The sequence below is a fragment of the Gopherus evgoodei genome, chromosome 4 (genome assembly GCF_007399415.2).
Source record: "Gopherus evgoodei ecotype Sinaloan lineage chromosome 4, rGopEvg1_v1.p, whole genome shotgun sequence".
In the NCBI taxonomy this organism is placed as follows: Eukaryota; Metazoa; Chordata; order Testudines; family Testudinidae; genus Gopherus; species Gopherus evgoodei.
The window spans coordinates 5,069,694-5,086,975 of NC_044325.1; the positions used below are offsets into that span (position 1 = coordinate 5,069,694).

A 17,282-nucleotide genomic window follows, 5' to 3' on the forward strand; every position below is an offset into this window, starting at 1 on the left:
CACGCTCTTGTAGCCACTCTACACCCATCATTCTCACTGAAGTCAAGGGGAGTTAATTATCCAAACTTTGCTCCTCCCCCATTTTTCTTTAATAGAAACATTACATATGAACTGACATTTTTGCAAAGTTGACATCTGAACAATTAATTTTCATGACTAATTTAAAAATATACCAGAAACAGGATTAGATGGCTCAGGGAATTGGGTAACCAGATATAGCACCTTTCACTGCTCAGATCCCACTTCAGACACATCCTGCGTCTGCACAATAACCCAAAGTCTTTGCCACTTCATTGGTTTTCCAGTGGCTTACTAGAAAGACAAATACAAGTCGAGTCTATTCTCGAGCAAATAATGAACAAGAAGATCCGCACTAACTGGTGCTCTCTTTTACACCCAGCCAAGGAGCAAGGATTGAAAATGAGCATGCAAAATAACCTATCCTCTCACCCCAAGAGTTGACCTCTGCAGGACAAAGCTAAGACGGAGGGCTATGGTAGTGTGTGGAAGGTGACTTACTCTGTGTTTACGCTGCACTGGAGCATTTAAACCCAAACTTTTAATAAACATTCAATTCATTTTAAAATTGAAAAAAAAAAAGATACTCAGACTAATTCTGGCATGTGCAAATCCATTTGTATTTTGGTTTACAATCCCCCCCCCAAAAAAACCCTCATTTTTCGCAAACTATCTTGATCAAAACCATTTGAATGTGAGTAGGCATTTTAAGAGCCTCTCCAAATTCTCTCTCCGCATTATTCTCACTACTTATGACAGCCAATGTCATGGACTGTTGCTGTCCACACAACACCACCAAGAAATCCAGTGGATTTTTTGTGGATGCAGACTAAGACGGAGTTTTTGTGGATACAGACTAACACAGCTACCCCTGATACTTCACAGAACACCGTGACTGTTTAGTACGATGCCACAGAACAGCTTCCGGGATGCTTCTGCTTCCCTGTGCTGAAGAACAGGCCTCCAGATTTCAGTCCTAGTTTGGTCTGGTTTTAGCAGTCATGAATTAGAGGAAAAGTAGCAAACATAAAGGGAATGGTGCATGATTTACTTTTAAAGGGGCACAGCCAATCTATACAGAGCAAAATAGTCTGGATTTTATAAAACAAAACCTTAACAGAACTGACGGCAATCTATTGTGAAGGATAAACCAGAAAACAACATGCCAGATCCTCAGTTGATATGAATCTGGATAGCTCCCTTTGTACTAGCTGAGATACCAGCCCAGCCTAAGGTCCCTCTGCTGGCAGTCTTCAGGGACAGTCATAGGAAGGGTTTCCAACCTCTCTGATGAGAGGACCACTGAAGCTGGTGCTCAGACTGAAAAATGACCAAATGTGTCATATTGCTTTAACGATGGCAGCTGACATACCGTACCTAAACATTAATGATGGGGGAACTGCAAAAGGTTCAGATGGGCTTGAAATAATGTTTCTGGAAACACGGTTGGAAATCTTGTAAGGCAGGCTCTTTCCAAAGACAGCCAAGCCAAAAATATGGGGCGAAAAATCCTCTCCGGTGATATGTCACTACTTTGGCATTATCAGAACTGCTCTGAACCTCAAAATATACCAAGTGCAAGTTCTTATTGTTCTCCCATCCTTAATTAATGCTAATGCTTGCTAGCTGGAAATGTCTTTTATTGAAAAGCATATAGGGCCCCAACCTCACAGTCAATCCATGCTCAGAACTCCCCCTTGACTTCCAAGTGGACTCCAGTTAGGGTTCTCCCATAGGACCAGCGTTTTACAAACAAGTGAAGTCACTTACAAATAGATAGTTGGCAGCGCCCTTGGGAAAATCCCTGTCCCTGAACGTCATGTAGTATTATGGATTCAGACAATGACAGATTACGACACAAGAAAGCGACTCTCGGTTACTCCCTTTTCGTGAATAAGTGCACAGAGCGCAACAAACACGCGTACCACTTAGAATACCTTACCTGGAAAGAGGCTTTATTGAACATAGCTGTAAAATTGTCTCTTCAGTTGAATTACTGAATTTGCACAAACATTTTTCTACAGAATAAAAAAAAAATCAAGCCTTGTAATTGTTTTACTGCATCTTGTTGTGCTTTTTATATTAATATTTGCAAATGTTATATTTTGTGGTTGTTGTTTTTAATATTTGTAACCCAATTACTTGCATATCAGTTTTTTTAATCCTAGGTGTTGAACATATAATAAAATAATCATCATCTTTAGACAAAAGTCTTTTTTAAATGAAGTTAAAAGCTGAGATAATTTAAGGAAAAAGGTTTTCAAATTTTCATAACCCACTGTTTAAGGGAAATTTACAATGCATTGGAAAACTGGCCAGTTAAAGGTATGGTAGGTACTCAGGTAGTTCAAAATCATTTTTACAGGTTTTTTTTTGTAAAAGTGTCTTTTTTAATTATGCTAAAATAATAAAATAATATTTCACAATCTGCACAGAGTCTGACTAACGGGCAGAGGCATTATACCATCCGTGTTTTGAATAAAGCCAGATTTGCAGGCCCCCTTTGCGTTGGTGGCCCCCTTTTTGTGTTATTTTGTATGCACTGCAATCGCACACACACACCTTCTCGTCTCTCTAAAGCTCGGGCCAATTTCTTTTCAAATGGAGCTTAGAGTAAGAAAATCCCTTTTGTGTTTTACCACCTGCTGCGCTAAGTACACCTTAACAACCTTTTTCTCTGGTTGACCCACTTGATCATCTGGGAAAAAAAAAGTGCTGCTCCCATCTCCAGGACCAATGGAAGCTATTTTCTAATGGATAATAAGCTGAAAGGCCATGGCTGTCTGGAACATCTCATCTGAAAGGGTCTTACGCAGCAACTTAGGTCCATCCTTTTCCAGAAGCGGCTCTGTTTCCTTGCCTGCTGTTTGCACACTTAGACTCTGTGGTTTGTTTAGAAAATAGTTTGCACAAACCACATTTTTAGCAGTGCAAGCTTCTGTGTTGATTTTGTTTGTTTTTTAATCAGGCTTGTTTCATTGAAGGCACTTGGTTTCCATGGCAATTTATAAAAGACGGTGGTTTGGTTTCTTCACTTCATTAGAACAGATGACTTAGTCGGGGAGGAAAGGTGTTGAAGTGGCTGCAAGCAAACTCAGATAAGCCTGTGTCATATGTAAGCCCAGGTTACACACCCTGGGTAGTAATGCATGCAAAAGGAGACAGCATACAGTTATCTATCATAGCCATGAGAAAATGAAACATAAATGTCTTAAACATCTTTGATCGAGGGTTATTCTCTAGGGGAGGTGACATCCCAAGGTGAAAGGGCCTACATTGATTTAATTCTAGGCTAAAAATCTTCTTGAAGGGAAAATAAAACGCCAGCTCTTCATATACCCTGTTTACACTGAGGTGTTGTTTCTCTCTCGCTTTTTTTGGCAGGCCATTAGGTTTCCATGGTAACAAGCAAACTATTCATTTGAAACAAAACCAGCCATGACTTTGTGCTTTGACAAGGATTTCTATAGGTCTTTTTTTCCGAGTTCAACCAGATGATGCCGTATTTCTTATAGACCACAAAAGCACCTGAAGGTCTCTTTTACGCCAGATCGCTTTTCATATGTGGTTCAGAGTCAGTTACGCTCCCGTGATGCCTTTTATCCCCAGTGCTTTTTTTATTTAATTTTTATTTATTTATTTTAATGTTTTGAGTCAGTCAGTGGAGGAATCTTTGGTAGTTTGTTTTTAAGTGTCTATTTTACAAAGACTCTTTCTTCATGCCAATGCTTGGTGAATCTTTCATAGCCTCTGCCAGGATAAGGTCACCTTTGATGACTTAAGACAGACATGAGGAGGATCACTGGAAAAAGCCATATATGTGCTAATGTCCCAACAGCACCTGCTCGTAAATCTACAAAGAGTAGGGGAGAAAAAAAGTAGAATTAACAAGCAGACAATCCAGAGTTTACCACGTAAGGGTAAATGGCACACTGACACTGCACAGATTGGAAGATCCCGTATGGAAATGCAGAGGCTGGGGGACAGGATAACTCAAGGGTGCCAACATCACCTCCCTGTCCCCTCTCCACACTTTTAAAAGTGCGAGGGCCATGCCTGCCTGCTTTTTAACATGGGCATGGTTTGAGAGGAAGGAGGCCGAGCTGCCTTGGGCAGATGCAGAGTGGTGCCGGTGGGACTGCACTTCACAATGGAGGAGGTAAGCGGCTCTCTCGCTGCAAAATCTAGCCCCTGCTGATGCTGCCGGCCTCTTCCCAGCGCTGGCCAAGAGACCAGGTCCCTCTCAGTAGCCCCGCCCCTGCCCTGCCTCTTCCCCCAAGGCCACGCCCCTGGGCCAGGCTCCCTACTTCCACCAAGGTTCCAGCACTGTGGGATAACTGGATGATATTTATTGATAAATACAGGGACCAAGGTCAGTCCTGGGCACTGAATAAGGCAGAGGTCATGTGAGAAAAACAGTAAGTGATCATATCATTAAAGACTTTATCATAAAACCTATGCACAAAGTGTCTGTATGGGGGGGAGTGAATTAAGGTTTTACAGGCAACCTACATTTGGGAATTTCCTAGCTTTTGAGTGTTTGGTTTTGCAACCTTAAAATTCTTGTAGCATAGATGTGTGCCTGCAATAGCTATCTATCCATCCCCATACACCCAGCGCTCTCTCTCTCTCCCAATAGCTATCTATCTATCTAGCCATCCATCCATCCCCATACACCCAGCACTCTCTCTCCCTCTCTCTCTATCTCCCAATAGCTATCTATCTAGCCATCCATCCATCCCCATACACCCAGCTCTCTCTCCCTCTCTCCTTCCCTCTCTTTATTCAGTCAGATTTATCAGTAGGGTAATGGAGATTTTTATATATAATAATAAAACAAATATATACATGCACGCACACACACACACATATATAATGTTCATTAATTGTAAGAGAAAAGGAGATCTATACATTTTTAAAATTAAGTACGTTATTAATATCCAAATGTCTATTGTCTAGGGGACAGATTCTGATATCCTGACTTCAGTACAGTCATACCTTACTCCACAAACAGTTCTACTGACTTTGAATGAAGACCCATAGAGTAAGGCACGGAGCATTGGGACGGTGGCTATCAGAATCTGGCTCTATATGAGGAGAACTAGTGTTCCTTTAATATAGACCAGTGCCATAATATACATACATATATGCCCTCTAGCTACACAGCACAGTGCAATTTCATGGTTCCGGCCTGCCTGACTGCCATTTGGTTTTCCTTCTCTTTGCTGCCATTACGTTTTTTAAAAAATGTAACGCATTTCATATTTGACTAGAGATATTTTGGCTACAGATTTTGGTTCCAAGGAAATCTGTAAACATCTCCATCTCAACTGGGTAACGTTTTGTTTTCCGCACCACAGGGTCTGGGTCAGAACATGGCTCACATTTACAGTGACGGGGAGCGGTATAAGTATCTAGACAGCTCATCACATGGGCTGGAGGACCTACTTACTGTTGGCTGGCTGGTCTGCTTTCATACACTCTCCTTCCACAATTGATACATCATCAATAGCAATATCACCTTCTATGCCAGGACCTCGGATCCCTTCAAAAATGAGCTGCAAAAAATAAATATGATACAGTTAACAATACAGGGAATTCATGACACATGGAAAATATTCAGCTCTATTCATGGACACAAATTAATGTGGTATTAAAGAGCTGTAGCTAATTACTCTCTGTGTGCCTTCAATAATGTATATACACCTGTTGTGCTGGCAGGTCAGCATCCCAGTAAAGGAGAAATCTTTAGTGCAGAGTCTGGGCATATGTTAACTGTAACTTGCTTTGTTTACAAGTATACACCAGGCCTGGAACAGCATGCAGGGCTATCCTGTCTCCTAGGAGTCTCAGCCCAACACCAGTGACTAGTTCCAGGAAGCAACTCTATCCCCCCACAAAACAAACAAACGAAAATCAGCAACAACCAATGGCTGCACAGCATGTCATCCCAAGACTGGACATTTGCTCATCTGCTGCATAGCACCTGCGTCCCTCAACAGGAGGCACTATAGAAATAAAGGTATGATGGTAGTCTGGCACCACAGAGTAAAGGCATTTCAGATAATGTGCCATGAAAAAAGGGAGGTGTTAGCTAGCTATACAAGCGGCTCAAAGCTGAGTGTGCCCTCTGTGGGAGGTCTCTTGGCATTACAATTTATTATTGCACTTGACCATGTTCCAGGGAAGACATGAGGGTGTGTCAATTAGACAGAGTCCAAAGAAGCTCTTGGGTAAGATGAGATCAGTGGTTCTGCACTTTCCCCAACTGGTTCCACCCATTACATTTCCATATGGTGACACCCATCTAGCTGGGATCAAGCCGGGATCCCCTTGCAACTCAGCAATATGGAAAGGACAGGGTGGTCTTAACCCCCTCGCACCTGTTTGCAACCTGCCCCTGGTGGCCATTACCCACAGTCTGAGAGAATCTGTGCAACAGACTGGTGTTGTATTCAGTCCTCCCTGTTGAGAGGTTCCAGAGAGTCACATGAACACTCATTCACCCACTCTCTCTTTCACAGGGGTTCTGCCAGATTCCATGGCTCTCTCACTGAGACAAGCTTGAGAAAATATTCATTGCAAGTCACTGGAGGACATGATTGACATTATGTCAGCACCACTGCTTATTGGGGTATATGTCTGTCATGTTTTTCCCAGATTCATACACTGGAGGGGCCTGGCTGGATACTGGTCTCTCAGGAAGCACCAAGTGTCAACAGCGCTTCACATTATTGCTTTGGTGAAGGAAACGAGCAGATCCTAGCTCAAAGATGAATGGCGAGAGGCTATTCCCATCCTTGTGATGATTAGCAGATCTCCAGTGTAGATGTTACCCCTTGTTTTCAGGACACCTTGAGAAAAAAAATCAGACTTGGTCTCGTGTGTTCTCAGAATACGAGAATGGTAAGCTCCAACCAAGAAAAGTATGTGATTGAGGAAAAAGAGAGCAACATTGTGAGACAGAGGCAGAAATCTGTATTACTTCACCTGGAGAGGAAAAATATCCCAGTTTGGAGATGTCTGCCCTGTACCAAGGTAGTTACTATTATTTGCCATAATGCCAGTTATTAATGATGGATTACTACAGTACTGGAGAACCATGAGAAAATGTATTCAATAGCAAACTTCCAAGTCTTTCTGTAGAGGTGACGGGAATTATGCAACACCTATTTTGCAAACAATCAAATTCACACAGCTATCCTTTTGAAATGCTTTCAGTTGACAGAGATGACAAGTTCTAAACTTTCATCTACTACAAGATATGCATGAAATTCAAAGATCAGACTGTGGCACTGATCCAGAAATTAACTCTTAGGGGTAGAGTCAATTGGCAGACGTTTAATTCTATGTGGAGTAATACAGTGCAGTTAGTAATAATCTAGTTACAGTACAGATGTATAGAGAACACTTAGCCGGATGCTGCTGCCATTGATTTCAACAGCAGTTTTACCAGTAATTTATTGGGGCACAGGATTGAGTTCTTTTGGCAGCTTCCATCTTATCTTTGCTAATTAATACAGTTCAGTCAGTGTTACGCAATGAGAATGAGCAGCTTTCATTACAACTGTCCAGCAAGTCCTCAGTTCCCAGTGAAACAGTGCACTGCTCAGCACCATGCCTCGATGGGCACTACCGTATAAATAATATTCAAGCACTGCGATGTGTCAGAATACCAGATCACAAGACATGATGCTGTGCAGAAGAAGTTTTTACTTTCTTGATTAGACTTGATTGTGGAACTCACGCCCTCAGCAGTAGACATGTGTCCTACTTTCATGAAGCCAAATTTACTCTCTAGGCTATTGACACTACAGCGGTAGAGTGGCAGGGCTTGGGGATGTATTTAAAAGCTGACTGGTGCGCCTTAAGTCACATGGCAAGTTCTGTACACACAATGCTAAATAAACTTGAAAGCAGCACATTTGTAGTGGATGGCTCCATCGTTATTTTACTGAAGTGTGATATTGTAGGTTAATTACTGTAACAAGGCAGGCATTAGTGTAACCAGGAGCAGCAATTGGGAAAACAGCAAGCTTTTCCATTTTTAGCCCACTGTCTGAAAACAGTGTTTCCAGTAATTACCCTCTCATCGCATTTCCCCCACTCTAACACCGATACTGGAACATATTCAGCTTGAAAGGAAAATATCTTTCTCCTCTTTTCTCCCTCTCTTGGCAGACTGTACAGAATCTATCAACCGGATTTAAAATCAAATCTCTCCTGGTTAGGACAAGCACTGCTTCAAGACACCAGGAACTCTATAAACAAACATACAATAGGTTGCATTTAATTGAAATCTGCTTTTGGCAAGAAGCTGCATAGGTTTCAAAGATGGTTCTCTATTAGCCAGGCTGGCCACTGTCTCAAAACAAATCATCGCAGAAGAGTATTGGCAATGCATGAAGCACAGTCTAGTGTGCAGCTCGTAGTTACTTGCAGGATGTGCCAGAGGATCACAATCCCCCACCAGTCGCTAGCAAAAGCTATTATCTGTGCCCATGTAATTTTACACAGCTGTTGTTAGAAATGCTGCATTTAGCAGAAGAATAGCAGGGCTTACAAATATACTGAAGGCCACTTTACTCTCTTGACAAGTAAAATGGAAACTATTTCTTACGTTGTCCCATCAATCCTGGGAGTCTCAAAGGGAATTTAGCTTGTAGTTGCTTTTTCCAGCAGATGCCAGGCTGCGTGTACTTCCCTGGAGAGACTCCTCAATAGAAGTAAAAACAAGCCCAATGAAAATCCCAAGTCCGAATGCCCCCAAACTTGGCAAAGATTTCAATCTGGATCTAAATGTTGATGTTCAGACCACCCCTAATTGGAAGAAATGATGCAGTGGGCCCCATCTTTTATCCTTAGGGTCAGTCGACACTGGCAATGTTAAAGTGCTGGCCGTGGCAGCGCTTTAACATGGCTTGTGAAGACGCGGCAGAGTGCTGGGGGAGCTCTCCCAATACTCTAAAAACCCCTCCTCCACCGGGGCGTAGCTACCAGTGCTGGGGCACTGTCTACACTGATGCTTTACAGTGCTGAAACTTGCAGTGCTCAGGGGAGTGTTTTTTCATTCCCTGAGCAAGAAAGTTGCAGCGCTGTAAAGTGCCAGCATAGAGAAGCCCTAAGTTTTCCTGAGGCCTTTTTTCATTCCCAAAGCTCAAGTAACAATTGTAGCCAGCTTTGGAGTTTATTGCCAACATTTCATTTGGATCTAAGATGATGATGTTCTCAGCCTGTTTCTAGTAGCTGAAAGTCAAAATAATGAAAAAAGGGATCATCTCATATAGACTCTCACAGACTCACAGACATTAAGGTCAGAAAGGACCATTATGATCTTCTAGTCTGACCTCCTGCACAATGCAGGCCACAGAATCTCACTCACCCACTCCTATAATAACCCCCTGACCTATATCTGAGCTACTGAAGTCTTCAAATCGTGGTTTAAAGACTTCAAGGTGCAGAGAATCGTCGAGCAAGTGACCTGTGCCTGACGCTGCATAGGAAGGTGAAAAAAACCCAGGGCTTCTGCAAATCTGCCCTGGCGGAAAATTCCTTCCCGACCCCAAATATGGCGATCAGCTAAACCCTGAGCAAGACTCACCAGCCAGACACCCAGGAAAGAATTCTCTGTAGTAACTCAAATCCCACCCCATCTAACATCCCATCACAAGCCATTGGGCATATTTACTGCTAGTGGTCAAAGATCAATTACTTGCCAAAATTAGGCTATTCCATTATACCATCCCCTCCATAAACTTACCAAGCTTAGTCTTGAAGCCAGATATGTCTTTTGCCCCTACTACTCCCCTTGGAAGGCTGTTCCAGAACTTCACTCTTCTGATGGTTAGAAACCTTCGTTTAATTTCAAATCTGCACTTGTGATGGTGCAGCTGAGGATAACGGGGCCCTGACCTTGTCTGGCATCCTTGTCGTAGGCTAAGTAGAGAGGACATGGACTGATGGGAATGAAAACTATGCCACATCCATAACCCTAGAGATGGCCCATCCGTTCTAACTGAGGCACATGACATGCACCTTAACTTCTTGCCTTGGGCAATCCCTGTGCTGTACCTGTTCTGTGGAGAAACAAAGCATTTAATTCCCCAGAGCAGCCTTCCCCATCTTTCACAGTCTGTCAGTCTGTTCCAGGCACTAAAATTCATGTTATTTGTGTGCACGTGCAGGCTATTTGTTTATTTATTGACAGATCCATCTTTTAGTGTAAAATATCCATTTGTTTCTGAAGAATTAAATGAATCATGCTCATTATTCTGGACTAAATCACAACAGAGATTTATAAGCCTAATTAGATGTTGGAAGGCTGAAATCTTGCCTGGCTTTGGATAACTTCCAAAGCAGTAAATTAAGGAGATAAGATGGGTGAGGTATTATCTTTTATTGGACTAACTCCTGTTGGTGAGAACATATGAATGGTCAAACTGGGTCAGACCAAAGGTCCATCTAGCCCAGTCTCTTGTCTTCTGACAGTGGCCAAAGCCAGGTGCCCCAGAGGGAATGAACAGAACAGGTAATCATCAAGTGATCCATCCCCTGCCACCCATTCCCAGCTTCTGGCAAACGGAGGCTAGGGATACCATCTCTGCCCATCCTGGCTAATAGCCACTGATGGACTCATCCTCCATGAATTTATCTAGTTCTTTTTTGAACCCTGTTATAGTCTTGGCCTTCACAACATCCTCTGGCAAAGAGCTCCACAGGTTGACTGTGTGTTGTGTAAAAGACAAGAGAGACGAGCTTTGGAACTATATAGGGTGCATCAAGTCACCTGAAGAAGAGATCTGTGTAAGCTAAAATGCTTGACTCCCTCACCAACTGAAGCTGGTCCAATAACAGATATCACCTCACCCACCTTGTCTCTCTAATGTACTGGGACCAACATGGCTACAACACTGCAAAAGGCCATTAATGCTGGTTGACACAGGTTGCCCAGGTGCAAAACAAAGTCACATTAAAACAGATGCAACCACCAACTGAGTGTTTGTACATTGCAATTTTTTTGGGTGTGTGTGTGTGTGTCAAAAACTGAAAATGTTCACTGTTTAGGTTTTCCAACTAAACATTTTCAAGAAAAGCAAGCACTTTCTGTGAAAATTTACATTTAGTGGAAAATGTTTCCCTCGAAAAAAGTTGAGATGGAAACATTTTGCTCAGACATAAATACGACATTTCTTGTACTTGTCTTCCTGGGCCTGGTTTTCTTCATATAACAAATAACAAAACCCTCTAAAAAACATATCAACCAACAAAACAAGCTAACTCATGAACAAACAAAAAGATTCTACACAGAGTTTTAATTTAAAAAGAGAGAACAATGAAGCCAAAACAGGCAGCTGCCAAACAACTAGAAGGGAGCATTTCACAACTTTAAATGAGCATGTTCCCTAATTGATCAGCAACTTAACATTGAAACAACGTTAACCAGGACGACTTTAAGTGAAGAGTTCCTGTATCAACCAGATTTCTGTGGCACAGCTTTCTGAACTCTGAAATTGGGCATGTGAAAAGAAGAGTGGAAAAATATATAGGAAACAGGCCATTAAACTTAGAAGTGGATGCTAGAGAGACAAGGTGGCTGAGGTAATAGCTTTATCTGAGAGAGATCAGCTTCTGAGCTTACAAAGAGCTCTCCTTCAGAAGTGAATGGTAAGAGAAGGGTCTGTGATGGGATGTTAGACGGGGTGAGATCTGAATTACTACTAAGAATTCTTTCCACGGTGTCTAGCTGGTGAGTCTTGCCCACATGCTCAGGGTTTAGCTGATCGCCGTATTTGGGGTCAGGAAGGAATTTTCCACCAGGGAAAATTGGCAGAGGCCCTGGAAGTTTTTTGCCTTCCTCTGCAGCATGGGGTACGGGTCACTTGCTGGAGGATTCTCTGCACCTTGAGGTCTTTAAACTACGATTTGAGAACTTCAATAACTCAGACATAGGTTAAGGGGTTGTTACAGGAGTGGGTGGGTGAGATTCTGTGGCCTGCATTGTGCAGGAGGTCAGACTAAATGATCATAATGGTCCCTTCTGACCTTAAAGTCTATGAGTCTATGTTGCTAGTGCTACTGATATACATGAAAGAGATTCACATACGGTGGTGGGTGGCAATATAAAACTCTACGACAGACATGGAGACAGTAACTGCAGTTTTTTGAGATATGAGTCCCTATGGGTGCTCCACTTCAGGTGCGCACGTGCCTTTTGAGCCTTGACCAGAGATAGTATCAGAGGGGGAGCCGTGTTAGTCTGGATCTGTAAAAGCAGCAAAGAATCCTGTGGCACCTTATAGACTAACAGACGTTTTGGAGCATGAGCTTTCGTGGGTGAATACCCACGTCGTCAGATGCATGTAATGGAAATTTCCAGGGCAGGTACATATGTGCAAGCAAGAAGCAGGCTAGAGATAACAAGGTCAGTTCAATCAGGGAGGATGAGGCCCTCTTCTAGCAGTTGAGGTGTGAAAACCAACTAGAAAAGCAGTTTCTCCTCCCTTGGTTTTATTTTGACAACCATAATCTGCAGAATTTTGCAGAATTTTAATATATTATGTGCAGAATTTTTAATTTTTTGGAGCAGAATGCCCCCAGGAGTAAAACATGGTTGCCTAAAATTAGGCACCTAAGTCCACATATAAACTCCTAGAGGAAGGAGACTAATTTTCAAACATGCTGAGTGCTCAGTAAAATCAATGGGAACGGCAGGTGCTTGGCATCGCTGAAAATCAAGCCACTTACTTACAAATTTACATATGGGTTTAGAGCCCTAACTTGGGGCACCCACATTTGAAGACATGGGCCTTGGGGTACTTGCGTGGGATGAGGGGTTATTCGAAGGATTATGTTGGTCAGCCATGGATAACTCCATTGAACATCCACTACTGGAGATACAGAAACGGAGCCGGTTCTGCCATTCGGCATCCTTCACAGCAGCCACCGAAAAAAAATTAGACAATAAAGATGACATGTAGTCACTGTAGTTTGGTAGCGCCGCTGACTTCAATGGTATCCCCAGTTTAATGGCACTATGTTGATTTACATCCAGGGACAACTAGTGACAGCAGCTGAGGATCAGGAAGATTGTGTCCTTATCCGCATCCTATTCAATGCTGGAAGTTCTTCCAGCTAAAAGAACCATTTTGGAAACTGCTCTTTGTGTGCGCCAAACTATGCAACATATAGCTGCAAGGAACTGGAAAGCAGCAGTAAGAAGACTTCAAGGAAGTTGCAGCTACTGTTGGTCACAGTGTGCCTACTGAAATGTGGTTTGAAAGCTGTTATGACACAGACAGCAGGGAGTGTTTCATTTTTATATGCTCTAGTCTCATTTTACTTACCATTGCATACATTATTTGGTTATTTGGTGAGGTAATACCTTTTCTTGGACCAACTCCTGTTGGTGAGAGACAAGCTTTCAAGCCACACAGAGCTCTTCTTCAGGTTATTTAACAGACAGAATAAGCATTACATAAATACTGGTTCTAAGCATTCATAATCCCTTCATAATCTCTTCACCAGGAAGGCTTCGGTATTGGATATGTGGATTGGGAAAATGTAAAAGGAATCTAGGAATAAATTAACCCATTTGCAAATTTTAATTTCTGTGTCAGAGGATACAGTTTACTACAGACTAAGATTAGTTTCAGTTCACTACCCTTAAATTTAACTATAAAACACAAAACTTGTGAACTGACTGGCTAAAGATCTTGCTTAAACAGAGAGTAAATATTTATGTGATGCTACTCTGTATACATTTTGGCATAAGAATGCTGAAAGGTGAGGGGCTAATTAGAAGTTAGTAGCACAGTGGGATAGGCAGGCAGAAAATATCTCCCTGCTTTGAAAGAAACAGAAGGAAGGTGAGGTGTGCTGGGTCCAATGGCTTCTCTTTTGGGGGAATGCAGCAATGATATGCTCTTTTAATCACTGTGCAGATATCACAATGAACAGTAACTTTATAAAAACTTAGATAAATCATTATGAACAGGAGGAACTGATATTGACAACTCTTTTTGTTGTTTGGAATATTTCTTAAAGCGCCAGCCCCTGGAGTCATGTGATTTTCTGAGACTCTCACTTTAAAACATTGTAATGTAAAATGCTCCTGGAATGCAAGTTCAGGGTCAGTTTCTACTAACATGCCAGAAATGAACATTATGACAATGGGAGCTAGGCATACTGACTGCAGAGTTACATACCATGTGACAGGGAAGATTAATAGATCAAAAAACATCCATGAAAAAATCAAATAGTCCTTTACCTCATTCAGCAAAATATTTAAATCAGCCTAGCGAAAAATGAAAACTAAAGTTCAAAAACCAATTTTGCATTTCAGAGGTTTTATTAAAAAAGCAATTCTTCATTTATTCCAAAATTTTCACTATTTTTTTGATCTGCTTTCCTCCCCTTCATTTCTCTTTCTTTTTTATTTTTCCACTTGAAAAGGGAGAAGTAGATAAAAAACCAGAGATGATAAACATAAAAATAAAAACCAAACACCACATTTTTCTCTTTTTATTTTTGCTGAAAAAACCTGAACATTAAAACGAAATGACAATTTTCTGAGTGCCAAAACCCATGTTTCCATAAAAAAAAGTTTTCATTCAAAAATTTCAACCAATTCTCCCCAGCAGCACGTGCTCAGGTTCATCCTATTTTAGCAAAGCTCTGAAGTGCGTACATAGGTGTGCTGCTGAACAGGGACAGACTGCTGAATCGGGGGCTACGGCAGTGGTTCTCAACTTTCTGGGGCTCAGGGCCCATTTGTAAATATTGACAGCCTGTGGCAACCCAGTAAATAGGTTAGGGGGCTGGGGGGGCAGATCCTCCCCTTGGGGAGAGGACTCACACTGCCTACCCTGCAGTGCTAGATCTGGTCGAGCAGAGCTGGCCTCGGTTCCCTGCTCTGGGCATTGTGACCTCCAGGGTGGCAGAGTTGCTCAGGTTTGGCCCCATCCCCTCTCCTGGGGGCTGCTGAGCCACATTTGTGTGTGTGGCCCTGGCTATACCTCAGCACTCGTCTGCCTTCCCCTCCCCACAGTCACATTTTCTGGTTTACCACCTCCTCCTCCACATCATCCTTCTCTCATTGTTTTCTTCCCATCCTCTTCCATGCTGCCTTTTATATGCTTAGAACAGCCTCTAGGAGCATGGACACCAAATAACTTTCCCTCTATCTCTGCCCCTTACTCTGGCAATGAAAAATTCAGGGTCAGGATCAGGAGTAATTACCAATCCATGTTTTCAGGTTAGCAGACTTGGAGGTGCATACATTCTGGAGCCCAGAACCATAATCATCCTTGGCAAGCAGGATAGCTTTAAAGATATAAGGTTCATTTGTGCAACTTTTATGCTGGAGAGGAGTTTCTCACTCAAGCAGCTATACTGAGTCCACGGGCCCATTCATCCTCGTGAGTATGGACAGCAGAATTGGGCCCACAAAATCACATTTTTTTTGCAGAAATCTGTACACATCTCGTGATCAAACCAAGCACAAAGTTTGTGACAAACTGCAGCAAGCCGTGCAATTCGAATGAATGCTGTGTGTATCTTTGCAAAGTCGGGAATTTTCTACAGGGAATACTGTTTCTTTGTCACCTAATTGTTACCAAAGATTCAGAGATAATTTCTTTTTTGTGGCGAAAGCATAAATTTCTAGGGATCTGATTGTGTATTGCTCCTTGGTCCCCAGACAAAACACACATGAAGCAAACTTTCTATTCAAATAGCTAAAAAATATATGTTTTACATAAATTGCTAGCACCATTCCCAGCTGAAAACAGGTTACTATTCCAGCTAGGGGTTGGCATTCTGACATTAAATATGCATTGTTAATCTCTGTGATCTGCACCTATTTACAAGAGGGAAAGCAATTATCTGTCCAGAAAGCAGCTTTCAGAGCTGAAATGAAGCTATGAAATGTTGTGTCAAAAGAGCAGAAGTGTAAACAGGCCACTTGCTTGATTCCCCCATCAGTGTCGAAGAGAATGCTCTAGTTCCAGTGTGTGCCCCAGGGAGCTTCACTCTCCTCTGCCTTACCTGAAACGAAGTGGTGGGGTGTATATTAACCCGGGCCTGGCTCCAGTGTTGTCCCTTATTTCCACTTGAAGACCATACTGGATTTTCTATTGTGGTCTGTCCCTTTAACCGCAGATAAACATTCAAGCTTCCTGCAAAAACACCCAGGAACATTAGTCAGTTTGGTTCTTTTGCACAGATAGTTTCTTTGTAAATAGTGTTGAGGTGCGTGCAGATTCCAATGCAGACACTCTTTGTTACAGGTAAGTCTGTCTTGCTGCTTTGCAGCCCCTCACGTAGGCATTTGCCCCTTTCCTATTGTGACACACTGTACCTCAAAGTAGCATCCTGGAAGCCCCTTATTCACTACTGTCATACAATTATATGTTTTGTACAATGCATGGCTTGTAAGGTATAATTTAAAAAGTCTCAATATCCCATTGGATTGTCTGTGCTGCCACTGTACATGATGTTATGACGTTTTGTGATATGTACTACTGAAGTACCTTGTGAGGTTGGGAGACACCACAGCCAGCTTTTCAGTAAGGACAAAGGAGCAGCTATTACTGGCCAGACAGTGGCCCATCAAGAAGAATCCACTCTCTGAGAGATTGCTTGGAGAGGGCATGTACCCAGGTGGGGACTGTCTGACTAACGGGAACTGCATGATCCCCACATCAGGGCAAGGAGCTTTCTAGCAGATGGATGAAAGTATAAAAGAGGGACTGTGAAATCATCACTTGGCCTTTCCGCCCCAGCCCCATCTCAACTCCTGGAAGATCCTCTGGAAGGCAACAACTTTGAACTAGGGAGATTGGTCCCAGTCTGTACATTGAAGAACTGTGAGCTGCCTGTAACGTCTGTTAGGTGAGAGGCTGCTTGATTCCAATCTTGCTCAGTCTGTTTAAGATAGAATTTAGGCTGCATTTCTATTTTTATTTCTTAGATAACCAACTTTGATCTCCATGTCTGCTACTTATAATCACTTACAAGCTCTCTTTCGGTGGTTAATAAATCTGTTTTATATTTTGCCTAAAACAGTGTGTGTTTTTGTTGCAGGGCTTGAGGAAACACAGCTTGGATTACAAAGCCTGGTGCATGTCTACATTCCTTTGAAGTGGCAAACTTACTAACAAGCTTGCACTGTCCAAGGGAGACTTGAGCAGTGTAAGATGGTATATTTCTGGGGTGCAAGGCTGGGATCATTGACTGGTGCCGCTCTCTGTATGATTCATGGATGG

General features: G+C 42.4%; 1 protein-coding gene across 2 annotated transcripts in view; it reads right to left on the reverse strand.

Moving 5' to 3' along the window:
• Window positions 1-2,580: 2,580 nt before the first annotated feature.
• MDGA2 (MAM domain containing glycosylphosphatidylinositol anchor 2) overlaps window positions 2,581-17,282 on the reverse strand; it is a 652,332-nt gene continuing 637,630 nt past the window's right edge. For both annotated transcript variants that reach the window (XM_030562794.1, XM_030562793.1), the window contains exons 15-17: window positions 16,063-16,193; window positions 5,471-5,576; window positions 2,581-3,871 (exon numbers count right to left, since the gene is read on the reverse strand). In XM_030562794.1, the coding sequence (XP_030418654.1) occupies window positions 3,783-3,871; window positions 5,471-5,576; window positions 16,063-16,193 (326 nt within the window). In that variant the 3' untranslated portion in view covers window positions 2,581-3,782. The remainder of the gene's footprint in view (window positions 3,872-5,470; window positions 5,577-16,062; window positions 16,194-17,282) is intronic.